This window comes from Meriones unguiculatus, chromosome 2 (genome assembly GCF_030254825.1).
Source record: "Meriones unguiculatus strain TT.TT164.6M chromosome 2, Bangor_MerUng_6.1, whole genome shotgun sequence".
In the NCBI taxonomy this organism is placed as follows: Eukaryota; Metazoa; Chordata; class Mammalia; order Rodentia; family Muridae; genus Meriones; species Meriones unguiculatus.
The window spans coordinates 96,134,476-96,150,985 of record NC_083350.1 but is presented as its reverse complement, the minus strand read 5'-3'; the positions used below and the strand labels follow the sequence as shown (position 1 = coordinate 96,150,985).

At 37.0% G+C, this 16,510-nt stretch overlaps 2 protein-coding genes across 4 annotated transcripts in view; one reads left to right on the top strand and one right to left on the bottom strand.

The window, feature by feature from the left end:
• Nucleotides 1–7,364, bottom strand: part of Nup37 (nucleoporin 37) — a 34,242-nt gene extending 26,878 nt beyond the window's left edge. Inside the window, exons 1-3 of one of the 2 annotated variants that reach the window (XM_060377872.1) lie at nt 7,278–7,364; nt 5,924–6,140; nt 584–708 (exon numbers count right to left, since the gene is read on the bottom strand). In XM_060377872.1, coding sequence (XP_060233855.1) covers nt 584–708; nt 5,924–6,079 — 281 coding nt within the window. In that variant the 5' untranslated portion in view covers nt 6,080–6,140; nt 7,278–7,364. Of the gene's footprint in view, nt 1–583; nt 709–5,923; nt 6,141–7,188 lie in introns of both variants that reach the window. The other variant, XM_060377871.1, reaches the window with a different exon arrangement.
• Nucleotides 7,365–7,423: 59 nt separating this feature from the next.
• Parpbp (PARP1 binding protein) overlaps nt 7,424–16,510 on the top strand; it is a 51,940-nt gene continuing 42,853 nt past the window's right edge. For both annotated transcript variants that reach the window (XM_021626918.2, XM_021626920.2), the window contains exons 1-2: nt 7,424–7,496; nt 11,221–11,376. In XM_021626918.2, the coding sequence (XP_021482593.1) occupies nt 11,224–11,376 (153 nt within the window). In that variant the 5' untranslated portion in view covers nt 7,424–7,496; nt 11,221–11,223. The remainder of the gene's footprint in view (nt 7,497–11,220; nt 11,377–16,510) is intronic.

The window sequence follows — 16,510 nt, the reverse complement described above, 5'->3', positions numbered from 1 at the left end:
ACAAAGTGTGTATCACTTTCATGATTATCTGCTGCCACAGATTTGCAAGAAGTCACATAATATTCCTAAGTATGGAATTGAATCGAAGACCCAGAAATAAACCCACACACCTACAAAGGTAGCTATTTTAACAAAGTAGCACTGTATTGTTTCCACATTTTTTGTGTGCATGCTTGTGTGTACACACAATGGCAGATGTGTGGAGGTCAGAGGACAACTTGCTAGAGCTAGTTAGCTTTCCTTCTATCAGAGGGGTTCTGGAAACTGAACTCAGGTAGTTAGGTATGGTGGCAAGAACTTTTACCCACTGTGCCATCCTGCTGGCTCTTAAATAGTACTTTGATTAAAAAGTACAGAGAGATGACTTTGAGTGATTCTGAAGAAGCTCAGGTAAAGAGATTTGTAGTTTGGACCAAACACATGGTCAATCATAGTCACTAAACTACAAAGATGAGACTACAGAATTATTAAATAATAGATATCAAAATATATAATCATCTAAGGTTATGGAAAAATAGGATGGCGTACTTGGGGTCACTTGACACGAAGGACAGTAACACTGCACTGAAATGTTTATACTTACTTGATTACTGGAGGCAGTGAATCGAGTTTGGTCTCTGGGCTCCAGGCAATGCCATCAACTCGGACTCCATGGTGAAATGTTCGTAGTGTTTTATACTGAATTCCTTCAGTGTCTGTTTCTTCCTCCTAAATGTACACAGTAAATATTTTAATGTTATGAAGACAAACAATAAAATACTCTGAATTTCATCTTAATAATTAATCACAAGGCATGCATATGCTTTTAAAGAGTACAAAAGAAAATTAGATACTGAAATTATACTAGTTTATGGAATTCAAAAGAATATTGGGGACTTTAGATGTAGCTTTAGAGTATTTGTCTACCATGCACAAGGTCTCAGTTTGATCTTCAGTATCCTGCCGGAAGGGCAAAAGAAATGTAAGGGAACAAACAAAAAAGTTGTTAACCCTCTTTTACAAACAAAGACATAGGTAAAACAAAACAGAAAACATGTTATACTTCACCTAGGAGACATTTTATCTTCAACAGTAAATACACTGCATAGCAACTAAAAAAATGAGATGGTTGTAAAATCAGTTTTCTAGGTAAATAAGTTACATACATAGATTATCAACTGATAGTTAACTGAACATATACCTAAGTTTTAACTATGTGGAAGATCCTTTGAATGGCAATTCATACCTCCAAATCCGTGTTTTTTTTTTACACAGTATTATATATACATAAGATACTGTAATTTACTTGTTTTATTAGACCAGTAGTCCTCAACCTTCCTAATAAGACACTGTAAATATGGTTCTTCATGCTGTGGTGACCTCCAACCATAAAGTTATTTTCCTTGTTACTTTATAATGATAATTTTGGTAGTGTTATGAATCATAATGTAAATATCTGTTTTCCGGTGTTCTTAGGTGACCCCTGTGAAAGGGTCATTTGACACCTAAATGGGTTACAATCTACTGCATTAGAAGCCATAAACAGTAAATACCAAAGCATGCTGGCTTAGAATACTGTGAACAGCAATAATAGCATATGGAAGAACAGGGAACCAGCCACCAAAGTTTCCAAGCATACTTCCTGAGAGTGAGAAAAAAAGGCAGTGAGGGAAGATACTCAGGGGTCTTCCAAAATAATTGCTAATCTCTTAATTCTTAGACCAGGTATACAGGCCTATACTTTGTATATTATTTTTATGTTTCACACTATTCTCTCACACTTTTGCTGAATCCCAGCAGATGTACTGATTATGCCGAGACATCTTCAGAGATCCCAGCAAAGTCATTTTGCAGGAATCCTAACCATGTCTTCATAAAATTCAAACACTACTTGAATAAAAGTTTAAATTTCAGGTAAACTTAAAAGCTAACAAAAGGACGTTCCATTAATCAAAGAAGTGAATAGAAATATATTTAGTGAAAAAAGAAAAAAAAACCCTGCCAAAGTTTTATTACTCCATAATTACTATATATTACAACTGTCCAGCTAACAGATAGGCCAAGGCAGCAACCACTAAGCAGTTTAAAATGAAGTTTAAAAATCTAATCATGCTGACTTCACAGTCTGTCTTACATCTATGTTTCCATACTTGACACATCTAAAAATGAATTTTCATATAAAAGCACATATTATTTTGCTACTGTAACAAGAGTGATGAAAAGCAGATCCTGTACTTGTTACTCAAATTAGATATGGAATTATTGAGCAGTCATTGGGATAATGAAATCACAGGGACTGCACACACTAAGCTTTATGCAGTAACAGGAAGCCTTGCCCTGCCCCTGGCATTACTGTCTGTAATTGAGCTAACTGATGAAAAGGGCAGTGTGTGTGGTATAGACAGAAATAAATGCTATTTTTGGTTCAGTTCAGGGTGTAGGCAGTACTGTATAGGCAGGAAATTAAGAGACTTTGGAAAACTTGCTGTAATAGAAATGGTTATACAAGGCTCCAGCAATTTGAGGTTGAAGAACAGCCAAGATGGTGGAGGGGCTATTCTAAGGATTTGAAAGTGGCAGGCCTTTCTACCATACCCATTTACGGCCATATACCTAATTTCAGTTAGTCATGGCTGGCTTATCTAATGCAACTCCCCTATTTAGTGCTTTCATTTTTATTTAAACGTCTGAAAAATATTAAGAATAGCTCTCTGAACACTTCCAATGAGAAAGTAGCTCTTTTTGGGAGAAGCAGATTCAGGGCTACTGGAGTTCCTGACATTAAGCCAGAGTGTTTCCATGTAAATTCTACTTAATGCCACAGTTCTGTCTCTGGAACTATACGGAACAAGCTTAATTTGATGATGGTGGACCATGCCAGAGCAATCTCTGTTAGGTGAACACATTCAGAGCAGACTTAGCACCAGTTACTGCAAACAAATGGAGGTGACACATCAAACTGTCATCTAATATCTCTTCTCTGAATTTTAAACATTTTTAATATAGCTCTGAACTTTGTTTTCAAATACACTATCTCCTTTTAATCAGAGTACAATGCTGAGAAACCAAAATTATAAAAAACATTATCAATCTGTAGAGAAAAATGTTGTCTGATAAGCTACTAGGCATATAGTCTAAAGAATCTGAAATGTAGCCAGTATGCATACTTACTTTATTATAAGATATGAAATAAGCATAAAGAAAAATCTCAAAGAACGCTACTACAATATAAACTTTAGAATAACCTTTATATTGATTATATATGAAGTAGATATATGAAGTTGCATTGGTTAAAATATTCACTTAAATTTAGTTCTACCTTTTAAATTATATTTAGTGTGTGTGCACATGCTGAAGTCAGAGGACAACTTTCAGGAGTTGGTTTTTTTCCACCATGTGGATCTCAGGGATTGAACCCAAGCCATGAGGCTTGGCAAGAAATGCCTTTACCTACTGAACCATCCCACTGGTCCTACTTTTATGTTATTACCCTAACATCTAAACTTACATTTGTGGGTCATGTTATATTCTAACTGGATGGTACTGAATTAGCTTTGTTCAGCTTCCCATTGTGTTGACTTGGGGTTAATATTCAGGTGACTAAAATCTGAGTCACAATTTTCTCTTCCCAGTTCTATGTCTATTGTCTTAAGACTTATATTGTCTTTATTAAATTTTTGCTTGTTTGACTTGGTCCACTCTATTAAACAATGTTTGGATCTGAACATAGTTTGGTATACAAAAAGCACTTGATAAATATTTGCTAAATGAAGTTGGTTATCAAAGGAATAAGGTATCTTTGTTTCATTTTCTCCACAAAAATAATGTGCTTGCCTAAATCAAAGCTGTCATTCAAGTCCAACCAGAGACTTATTACTAAAGAGCGAATAAGCTTCGACACTTTTATCCTCATTTGGTCATTCATAAATGAGGCTTTTATGAGCATACTGATTTAAGAATCTCTTTGGGGATAGGGTGAAGACTCTCTCTCTCTTCAACTTCCTGGCCTTTTGTATATTCATTTTGACAAATGTGTAGCAATCAACAAGCCTACCATTTCTACTCATATTTCTGGATACTTAAAGGACAGCATGAGATTTTGAAAACTGTTCTGTTGAAACTCATAATCTTTTATACTTAGTGTTTCCTGACAATTTTACAATGAAGACTTTTTTTTCCTGATACTCATGGGAAAATTGGTTTGATTTACATAATATTTTTTTTCTTACAAGGGATAAATTGGGTGATATGAAGTTTGAAGGCTCTAGGATGAAAGAATAGGAATGTTTAACAGCATCTAAATAGATCAAAAAGAACAGTCATTTTTTTTTTTTTGGGTATCTAAGGGCACATTAACAAAACTACATTCTTCAGAATATTTGAACTACTGACTTAATTAACGGAAACAGAAGAATGAATCTGACAAAAGAACAGAGTTTAGCATGAGGTCTAAACCTTGTTCTCATTCCTTAGTCATGCAATCCCCTAAACATCTTCAAAGCAGAAAGGAAACTCTAAGAGCAAAGGGTATTTAACTCTACCTATAAAAAGAGCAGAATATGATTTGTGTTCCCTATATGCTAATAAAAGAAAAATTGTTTTATTTTTTCTTTATATAAATTGGAAATAAGACCTACTTTGTTTTTATAGATTTGAGGATCAATAAAGACAAGTCTTTTGATCATTTTCCTTGTTGCCTATTTTCTCTCTTTCCTTTCTCTAATTTTTCTCCCACCTTGATTTCCTCTAGTTTTTCCTAACTGAACTTGAACTAGAGGTAGATAAATTAATCAGTATTTGAAGATGCAATTCTATGTCCACATCTATTAATTTGGAAAGCAATGGCAGTAACGAGGAAAACTCAACCCCATCGTATGGCTTGCTTAATTGTTCTGCAGGTAAGCTGCCCATGTTAGAGGAAGTTTTTAATAAGTCTTTCTTAAAACAATGCTACATTATTTGCCTGATTCACATGACTTACGATTCTGAAAGTCCATCTGAACTTAGGCCAAGGGTCATAGAAATATAGTCCTGTAAATATTACTGTGGTACAAAAAGAACTGCAGAAACTCCAGAGGGTTGAATTTTCTCTGCTGAGCGTTTCCTATGTGTAACCTAGGTTTCCTGTGAGAAAACATGGTATGAGGTCTCTTGGAAGGATTTTTTCTTTGATGATTAAATATGAGGTTGTGACTGTCACTGATGCCCATATCAACTACACTAAAATACATATATGGGTTACAATGTGCCAAAAGGCTTCTGGGAACATCATATGCACTAACATACACACCTCACCAGCTGTATTGAACATCATATTCCTCACCTTTAGAGAAGACAGGCTAAGTATCTGACAAAGGTTTGATGCTAATTAAGAACAGCTATTCAAAACCATTCAAAAGTACATTTCTAGGTATTTTGATTCCAGAACTCAAAGGGCTAAGATGAACTGCTTGCTGTAAATTTAATTCTATACTCAGTTATCTAAATATCTGCTACAGATACAGAAAGTATGATGGCAATTTAATAGGAAAGCTGAATATTACAAAAGCTGGAAATTCTCATGAAAATAATTTTTTTAGACTCTCTATATCATCTTGTTTCCTGTGATGTAGCATAATGCAGGGAAGTCTGAACCTGACTGCACTTGACTGGACTTTCTAATATAGGTAGATATGTGCGTGAATGGTCAGTTACAGCAGTCTTTGTTAGAATATTCCACTGCTAATCACCAGGTGAAAGAAAAGCTTCGTACTTTCCATCATCAATGTAATGTTTATACAAGTCTCAGTCATTACTACTGAGAATGCTTTTCGCTGTGGATCTTCAAATTATTTTTTTCTTGTATTCAAACGCAATATACTTTTATACCTCAGCTTTGGTTTGTATAAACTTTGTTACTGATAAAATACCTTTACTTGTCATTCCCTGTAGTTTGTAGACTAACCTCAAATGTACACATGCCAATAACCACATAATTACTGCCACCATATGCAATTAGGTTTCCTGAGTCTCCACTCTCGAAGGGGTTAAATTCTACCACATGTACATAGTCTTCACAATCCACAGTGTAGGCAGCATTTCTTGTGGCATCCTGCTTCATCGTGTATCTCAAAGCTTGAGCCGTTGTAAAATCAAGTAGCCTTCTATGGGAACCCACGAGACTGTGGAGCACAAAATTGAAAAGGCGTTAAGTCACTCAACAGAAGAATTATTATACCGTTTGGTACTACCATGCCAGAGGCAGCTCAAGAGCAGTCTGCTTATAAACACACACAAATGACTTTAATAAAAACAGATTCGTGAAATTACTAAGTAACAGACACAGCTCTATTTGTAGTTGGCAAGTTTTGCATTTTGCTGACACGATCATAATTAAGAATTCCATAAAAGTTGGTACTACCAATATTCCCCTTTTGTCTACGATGAAATCTACCAAGCTAATAAACAGGTTGAGGATTTAAAAGATTTAGTATGTATTGGGCCCAAATGCTAGAGAAAACACATACACACACCTGCCTTATTCAGGACTATGCTACATTACTTGTTTTAATTATATGACTTTTAGTATTCTAATTTGGCAGTTCGGCTGAACTTCAATCAAGGGTGAGATGAGCTGGAAATTTCTATCCATGCCTAAAGAAACAAAGACTCTAAGAGCCTTGAAGGATATTATGATCTAGGGATAGGTGCATATCAACGTTAACCCATGCAATAAAATGGGCAGATACAAAAACACAGAATTGGGGTAATGTGTGATAGCAGTGTTATAATGACAGTCACAAGCCTCAACTAATTTGTCATGGGATAGGTAGTGTGCACTGTGGAAACAGCATTCTCACCTGAGAAGAAGTAATTTTAATTTACTGTTGGTTAAAAGGTGGAGTCATCCTGGGCTCAAAACAAACACATTAAATATCTTTTGGGTATCTGCTGAGTTTGATTTGTGTTCCCCCAGCTCGGGGAGCTTAACCTTAATACATGAGCATTCCAGATTGGACACGTGTTACATGTGACCCGCAGGTGAGCATACAGCAGAGAATATACACGACGTGCAATAGATTCGAGGTCCGGAACTGATGGCACCCCTCCTCTCCATGTCTTTAAAGCCTGATGTCAGCACTCTCAGGGCCTCGCTAGGAGGCACGGGAGGAGCATAGGCAAATCCCTGAAGTGTGTCCCCACGCCTCTCCCGAGACAACCCGCTCCCACCTCGAAAGGTCACAAGGAAGAACTCTGGGGAACAGGGAAGGGTCCTTGGGGAAGCAGCACAAGCTGGTGGCCCCGCACTCCGTACGCACCTAGGGGAGGAGGCGACCTGGGCTCAGCTCTCCCGACTGTGGGCGGCCGCCGCGCGCGCCGGCTCTGCTTCCGGGTCGGAGGGCGAGCGCGGCGATTGGTTCCCGGCTCCTGCCGCGAGGTTTGAAATGAACGCCACGGCGGGTCCGACCTTCGCCTTCCGGCATCCTGGCTGCGCGGCTCCGCCCTCGGCTCTGCACCGCCTTGGGCCACCGGACTAGGTGAATCTCGCCTTTTCTTTGCTCCACGGTCGCATTTCGAGTGGTAACTCAGGCTGCTGCTTTGTTAAGGCTTTTCGGTGACAGCGACGTGCCTTGTGTCAGCCAGTGGCGTTGTCTGTGCGGTGGCTTTGTTCTGACTTCTGTGTTCTTTGAGGCAGATTTCACAGAATCTTGTGAAAAGGGACCTGGAAGGTCATGGGGGTTGTTGATGGGGAGCCTGAAGCCTTTCAAGATCTGCTTTTAGTTCGTTACCAGGGATCTGTCGCAGGGCATTTGTAGACTCACCAGAATTTCTGTCTGCTGTTGCATCCTACAAAGGGACATTCAGGACCAGACTAGGAGAACAGTAATGTCAAAGGTCATCATTTTAATGGAGTATTTTCTAAGTGCTGCCAATAAGGAAGCTGCATATTTCCTTCACTGATGCCTCATAATTCTGTAAAGTAGTTATGACCCTGTATGAACGTGAAGAAATTTATGTTCATCACGATGTACAGCTAAAACACAAGCGTGGTAGCAGGGATGATGGAGATTGTAGCTTTCTCTCACTTTACCTTCCAGCGACAATTTCCTGTCTTAGAATTTCTGCTCCGGTGCACCTTGAGTGCAGTTTTAAAGCAAGAGTTTACTACTTCTGCCACATTCTACCTCTATGTTTCGATTTCGTCCTCCAGTCCCTCTTCTTCACTCACTCTGTATAGTGCACACTCTATAGGTTTGCCTTTTTCATAGTCAGTGTCTCATTGATTCTTCACACCAGGCTGGGAGATAAGAACAGAGGGTGAGGCGTAGTCCGGGTTTCTTTGTGGTAATACTAATGCCTGGGCAGCCAGGTCTAGAGTTTGGCTAGGCTTAGACAGCCCCGGAAAGCTGGGTTACGATAGTTTGCCAGGCCAGCTGCACTGCCTATTTGTGAACAGCCAGTTCAAGAGCTAAACATGGTTTTACCTGTTTAAATTGTTTGTGACTTATAAAAATTATATAAAACAGGTTTTATTGACCATAAACAAAATTTTAGGGGGCCCAGCTGTGTTTGTTTATGTGTTGTTCCCAACTGCCTTTATATGAGAAGGTCAAGGGGTATGATTGTGACATAGACTGTATGGCCTGAATGTCTCAAATATTTAGTATTTGTTTCCTTCCAGAAAGTTGTAGACTCCTAGATGAGACTTTCTGACACTAGTAATAGTCTTTCAATTTTAACAAACACACAAACAGCCTTAAAAATTCATGATGCATGACCATAACTAAAGTGCTTGGCATTGCTGTAAAAGCTTTATACGTATTTGTCTTTTACTTTTCACAAAGGTATATCAGACAAGAACTTTTTTCATTTTCACTCCAAGGAAGTTGAGGCAAGGAGAAGTGATATAACTTAGCTTACATCTCATAGCTTAGTAGATGATAAAGCCAGGGATTCATGATGATCTAATTCTAGGTAAATTTTTATTTTATTTATTTATTTTATTTTATTATATGTTTAGAAACCTAAACATATAATACCTTTAAATGCTACCAATTGTTAGTTTTTTACCAAAAATTTATTTCAGGGAAACTAATTTAATCACTGATAGCTCATGCTTTTATTACTTTTTCACTTTTGATTTTTAAGAGAACTAAAGCTCTCAGCAATGAGGATTACTGTTTACGGTCATCTACTATCTTTTTAATTTGCATCACAGATTATTATTTTACAAGTGACCTGTGCCTTTTTTTTATTGGATAAATCTGAGATACCTACCTCCCTATTGCTGCACTTTTCACAGCAGCCAACTTATGTGATAACCTAGATGCTCATCAAGGAATGAGTAAGGGCTGGGGAGGTGGCTCAGTGGATAGAGCATCTGGTTAATTAGGAAGACTGGAATCAAAATCCTCAGAATGAATATAAATGCCAGTGTAGTAGTCTGCTTGTAATTCCAGTGTGCTGGAGGTATAGGCAAGCTGGCTAGCCAGACTAGCTGATAGGGTGAGGTCTGGGTTCAGCAAGAGATCATGGCTCTTTCTATAAGGTGAAGAGCAGTGGCGGAAAACACTTGGTGTCATCCTTGGGACTCCATACTCACATACAAGTGAATCCGTACACACATACACACACACACACACACACACACACTGCAGTCAAAGATGCCTGCCATAAAGAAGACTGAAAGTAGAGAGAGGACTACATAAGGTTGGTATCTAGAAGATAGACACTACATCAGGTTATTCTGAAAGGGTTTTGCACGCCTCCAGGAGAAGTTATGAAAAATCTAGAAATCTTGGATTTATGCCTTTTGGCTATTTACTAGCTTTGTGTAATTGGACATTACTTTCTTCATGGGTGAAATGCAGATAATCATAGATGGACATCATTAGGACACTTGTGAAAATTAAGCAAAGTAATTAACATTAAACTTTTGAAAAGTGTGGCTTCATGTGTTAGATGACATATTGATTATCTGCTGTGTAACAAAATGTGTAATCAAAAACATAGTTACTAGGAAATAACAATGAAGTATTTGCTCACAGGTATTTGAACAATTCTGTGGGTCAGTATCTGGCTTGGATTCTTCTACTTGCCTTGACAAAGATGTCTCATGCTGCTGAAGTTCACCTTCAATGTTGATTGGGGTCTCCATGGAATAAGGTGGCCTCTTTTGTGTCTGTGAGTTGGTATCAGCTGCAGCTGGAGTACCTTCTCTTGCACATGTCTTCTTCAGCAGGTTAGCTGGGCTTGCCACAGCAGGTTCAGGACAGCAAGGGTGTGAGGCCTCCTGAAGTTTCCCCAAGATGGGTAATTTGCTAGAAGGACTGGGAGAGTCAACATTTGGGTATCATTGTGGATGTGAATTATTATTCAAAAGGATAAAGATAGCGTCAATGAAGAGAAAAGGCTTGTGATGTGAAGTCCAGAGAGACAAGGCACAGGCTTTAAATGTCCTTGTGATAGAGGCACACAGTCATGCTTAATTCTCTTGACCACAGGTTGTGACAATCCATGGGTAATGTTGTCTACCAAGGAAAGTCATTAGAAACTCTGCCAGAGTTTTTGCTGGGGAGTAGACATAGGTATTCCCTGTCCACCATGTGCCCAAAAATCTAGATGCGAAGGAAATTAGATGTTAATCATAAAATACATATAGTTTATAAAAACAGTTCAGCACAATAAAATACTCTTAGTGGAAACTCTACTGAAATCTAAATTTATAGACCGTTTTGCACAAACCTCTTAAGGCTTTGGCTTAGAATTCTTATTATCATAGTCAACTAGTCAGATCAAGTTGTAAGACTGTTCCAGATTCTAATGGAGAGAAAAATAAACCACTTCTTTTGGGACAATACAGGAATGAGAGGAAACACCCCTCCCCCAATCTACCACTTATAGTACCATTTTTCTCAAAACAACTGTCTTAAAATACAGATTTAATTAGTGATGTCTGTGTCTATAATTATAAATTTGCAGAATTTGCATGTCTGTTTTATGTGAATTTTCAGAATTGAAGGTTGTATTTTTGTTTTTTCAAAAGATTTCACTTAAGAAAACTAAAGCAGAGGAAAATATGATTGGGAAGAAGTTGTATTATTCTGTTTTCTAAATTTAATTAAAAGCAATCATGGTAAATATGAAATGACCTCTTGTTCACTACTTATTTTTCTCTTAACTGTGCTTGCTTACACATGTTAAATGTTACTTTCCAATTAAAGCAAGTCACTTTAACATTGTATTCTGTTCTACTTTAAGAGAATGGCTGTGCTTAATCAGATGTCTGTCTTGGATATGATTAAAGCGTTCAGAAGGAATTGGCGTGGTCTTTGTAACTCTGAAAGAACTACTTTATGTGGTCCAGACGCCATGCTTTTGGCACTGCAGCTTTCCATGGCAGAAAACAACAAACAGGTTAGTAAACTATATTTAGTTTAACTGTTTTTAAACTGAATTTTACATGTTGCTCATTATAATAAGCTTAAGCTTAATTAAGTACATCATTTCTTTACAATATTTGACCTCCTAAAATAGGATGTTTCAGAAATGCTTCTGCATATTTGTTTCTAAATACTGCAGCTGGTATTTTTTGAAAAATATTGCCTATATATCTGAAATAACTTATTTCAAATTATTTCATGTCTATAATTTGAACATGGAATGAGGACATTTGATATCTCATGAAAAAAACATAGACTAAATCTGCAACTCTGATGGTTAAATATATTCCTACTTAATAATTGTTCCATTGTTCCCTAAAAGAAGCTCTAGAGGAGCAAATATAGTTTTGGTTCAGCATAAAATATTTTATGTCTAGTTTCAGCACTGTTGCCTGATTTATGTATTCTTAAATTGATTGATGCATAAAGTCATTTGGGAAGTATTTGTTTATTCAATCATTCATTTATTCATCTATTCTTTCATTCTTCTGCATATATTACATCCTGTCTGCAGTTTCCCCTTTCTCCTCTCCTCCCAGTCTCTTCTTTGCAACTCCCCTCTCCCCAGATCTACTCCTTTCCCTTCAGAAAAGAGCATTCCTCCCAGGGATATCACCCAAACATGATCAAGGCTAGAGGAGGCAACCCATTAGGAGGAAGAGGGTCCGAAGAACAGGTGAAAGGGTCGGAGACAGCTCTGCTCCCACTGTTAGCAGTTCCATCTCCTCTAGCTGCTCAATGAGGACCTTTGAGTTCTTGCTGTGGCAAATGTCTTTGACTTTATTGGGGAGCAGTTACTGTTTGGCCTTATCTTTAGACATGGGTTCACAGTTTGAATCTGGCAACCATTCTATAATAGGGTATTTGTCACTTTCTATAAGGTGAAAGACTGTTACTTAAGTTTCATTATGTGAAACAAAGATACTTCATACAAAGCAATTTTATTACAGTGCCCATGGTACACTGTTAGATTTGGAGATGACCTAACAAATAAGAATAGAAATATTTAACAGTTGTACATTTACTGATCATTGTTTTAACAATTTTGTTTTACCTTGAAAGGGAAAGAGATAAAAATACATAATTTTATTACCATTTATCCAATTTTATTTGACCTGTACAATCTTATTTTATAATCAGAGAAACTGAGTTGGGGGTATTTTGTATGACCAAGTTTAAAAAATTAATCAATCTATGCTCTTTTCTCTAATGGTACCAAATGAAGTCAAATTAATTAACATTTTAAATTTTATTTAACAGTTGAACCATCATAAATTAATTTTGATATACAACCAGAGTGCACATGCTCTCAAAATATGTAAATACTGCTAGATAGTATTCTCTAGGTATGATAGGGAAACTGTACCCAGAAATCTCAACAATATGCTTGCCTAAGTGTGACTTGTTAATTACAGCACTGAACGCCAATGTGGATGAGGGGAAATTGTGGAAGTGTCTCTCCTAGATGTAGAGCTTCAGGCAGTCAATGGCTTCTAAGACAGGGACAATCAGTTTTCTTCATGAGTAAGCTCCCACCTTGCTTGTCTAATACCAAGTGGCTAGTCCTGGACACAGTACATTCAAAGAATGCTAAGTCGTGGATACACATGTATGTTGTCTTAGAGTTTCTGTTGCTGCAATGAAACGCCATCACCAAAAAGCAAAGTTGGGGTAGAAAAGAGTTTATTTATTTGGCTTACACTTCCATATGGCTGTTCACCACTGAAGAAGTCAGAAGGAGAGCTGAAGCAGGGCAGGAATCTGGTGGCAGGAACTGATGCAGCGCTATGGAAGGGTGCTGCTCGCTGGCTTGCTTTTTCTGTCTGGTTCAGCTGCTTTCTTAGAGAACCAGGACCACCAGCCTATGGACAGAACCACCCACAATAGGCTGGCCTCTTCCTCCTCAATCACTGATGATGAAAATGCCTTACATTCTCAGTTGAAGTTCCCTCGGACAACTCTTCTTTGTTAGTCAAGGTGACATAGACTAGCTAGTACATATGTATTAGCACTAATGGAAAGAATTCATGAATTTGTGGGGTGCAGAGAAGGAGCGGGAACAATGCAGATGCAGTACTTACGTAGGAAGTTCTCCAAAAGAAATGTGATTCTAGCACTTCTCATTTTATTCTTGTGAAATACGAGTCACATCCATCAGAGAATCAAATGATTAAACATTTTAAACTTGCTTCATACAAGTTTTTCTAGCAAAAGTGTTTCTGGCCTGTGTTTTTAGCAAAACATTTTGTGATTTGATCATTTACTCTCTCAATCAGTTGTTACTGGTTTGAATCATAGAATATTCTGTCACAATGGGCATCTGATCGTGTAAGCTGTTTTTTTGGTTTTTGTTTGTTTGGTTGGTTTTTTTGAGTGCCTTTTTATTTTACTTTAAAACATTTTTTTACAATGCCAGTGTGAATACTGCTAATCTGGTAATATATGCGCTTGCATAATTTTACTTTAAGAATGAGATTAAGTTGTGTCCTTTGCCGTAGAGAAGCTGTTCAGTTTCACGAGGTCCCATTTACTGATTGTGCCTCTGCTATCAGTGTTCTGTTCAGGAAGTTTTTCTCCTGTGCCACTGTGTTCAATGTGTAGATTGTTTTGGCAGGGTGGCCATTTTTACTATGATCATACTGATCCCTGACATGGGGAATCTTTCCATCTTCTGATATCATCTTCAATTTCTTTCTTTAGAGACTTGAAAGTTTTTTGTCATACAACTCTTTCACTTTTTTGACTAGAGTTTTCCCAAGATATTTTATATTTGTGGCTATTGTGAAGGGTGCTATTTTTCTAATTTTTTTTCAGCTGTTTGTCATTTGTGTATAGGACAACTACTGCTTTCTTTGTTTTTGTTAATCTTGTATCCAGCCACTTCACTAAAGGTGTTAACAGCAAAGGGAGTTCCCTGGTAGAATTTTTGGGGTCACTTTTGTATACTATCATATATCATCTCTGACTAGCAATACTTCGACTTCTTCCTTTCCAGTTTGAATCCCCTTGATCTCCTTCAGTTGTCTTATTGCACCAGCTGGAACTCCATATCTATTGAATTGATGTGAAGAGAATGGACAGTCTTATCTTGTTCCTGATTTTAGTGGGGACTGCTTTGAGTTTCTCTCCATTTAACTTGATGTTGGCTATTGGCTTTCTGTATATAGCCTTTATTTTGTTTACATATGTCTCTTGTATTGCTGATCTCTCTGAGACTTTTATCATGAAGGAGTGTTGGATTTTATCAAAGACTTTTCATTATCTAATGAGATAATCTTTTTTTTTTCAGTTTGTTTATATGGCAGATTATATTGACAAATTTTCGTATGTTGAATCGTCTTTATCCCTGGGATGAAGCCTACTTGATCATGATAGATGATGTTTTTTGATGTGTTGTTCTTGGATTCAGTTTTTGAGTATTTTATTGACTATGTTTGCATCTATGTTCATGAGGAAAATTGGTCTGTAATTGTCTTTCTTTGTTGAGTCTTTAATGTGGTTTGGGTAACAGGGTAACTGTGTCCTCGTAAAATGAATTTTTCATTTTTCATTCTGTTTCTATTTTGTGGAATAATTTGAGGAGTATTGGCTTTAGCTCTTCTTTGAAAGTATAAAATTTTGCTCTAAAACCCTCTGGCCCTGGGCTTTTTTTTGTTGTTGTTGTTATTGTTTGGGGGACTTTTATTGACTGCTTCTATTTTCTTAGGGGTAATAGGTCTAGTTAAACTGCTTATCTAATCTTGATTTAACATTGGTAAGTTGAATCTATTGAGAAAATTATCCATTGCTTTTATATTTTACAATTTGGTGGAATACTGGTTTTTGAAGTATGACTTAATGATTCCTTGATTTCCTTGGTGTCTGTTGTTTTTGTTTCTGATTTTGTTAATTTGAATACCATCTCTGTCTTTTAGTTAGTTTGGGTAAGGGTTTGTCTATCTTGTTGTTTTCTTAAAGAACTAACTCTTGGTTTCTTTGATTCTTTGTATTCTCTTTGTTTCTAGTTATTGATTTCAGCTCTCAGTTTATTTTCTGCCATCTATTCCTTTTGGGTATGTTTGCTTCTTTTTGTTCTAGAGCTTTCAGGTATACTATTAAGTTACTAGTATGAGGTTTTTGTTTTTTGTTTTTTGTTTTTTTTTCAAGACAGGGCTCCACTGTGTAGCTTTCGTTGCTGAAATTCAGCTTTAATCTGTGATGCTCTGATAGGATACAAAGATTATTTCAATTTTCTTGTATCTGTTGAGACTTGCTTTCTGACCAAATATGTTGTCAATTTGGACAATGTTCTGGGAGGGGCTGAAAAGGAGATGTATTCTTTTGTGTTTAGATGAAATGTTCTGTAGATATCTGTTAGGTCCTTTTGGCTCATAACATGTGTTAGCTCCAGTATTTCTATGTTTAGTTTTAGTCTGGATGAACTATCATTAGTGAGAGTGGGATATTAAAGCCTCACACTGCCAATGAGTGAAGGTCAATGTGTGATTTAAACTACAGTAGTATTTCTTTTACAAACCTTGGTGTCCTTGTGCTTGGGGCATAGATGTTAAGAATAGAAATGCCATCTTGGTGGAGTTTTCCTTTGATGAATATGTAGCATTCCTCCCTATCCCTTTTGATTACGTTTGGTTTGAAATCTATTTTGTTGATATTAGAATGGCTTGTTTCTTAGGTCCAGTTGCTTGGAAAATCTTTTTCCAATCCTTCACTGTGAGGTAATCTCTATCTTTGATGCTGAGGAGTATTTCTTATATGTAGGAGAGGGCTAGATCTTGTTTTCACATTCATTCTCTTAGTCTGTTTCTTTTTATTTAGGAATTGAGTGCATTGATATTGAGAGGTATCAATAACCAATGGTTGTTAATTTCTGTTATTTTGTTGTTATTATTGGTGATGATAGCATATTTGTGTGTATGTTTCCCTTCTTTGGTTTTTGTTGGTATGAGATTATTTATTGTCTGTATTTTCATAGGTGTAATTAACCCCCTTGAGAGTTTTCCTTCTAGCACCTTCTATAGAACTATATTTGTGGATAGATATTGTTTGGATTTGGTTTTGTCGTGGAATATCTTGTTTTTTCCATCTGTGGTGATTGAAAATACTGCTGG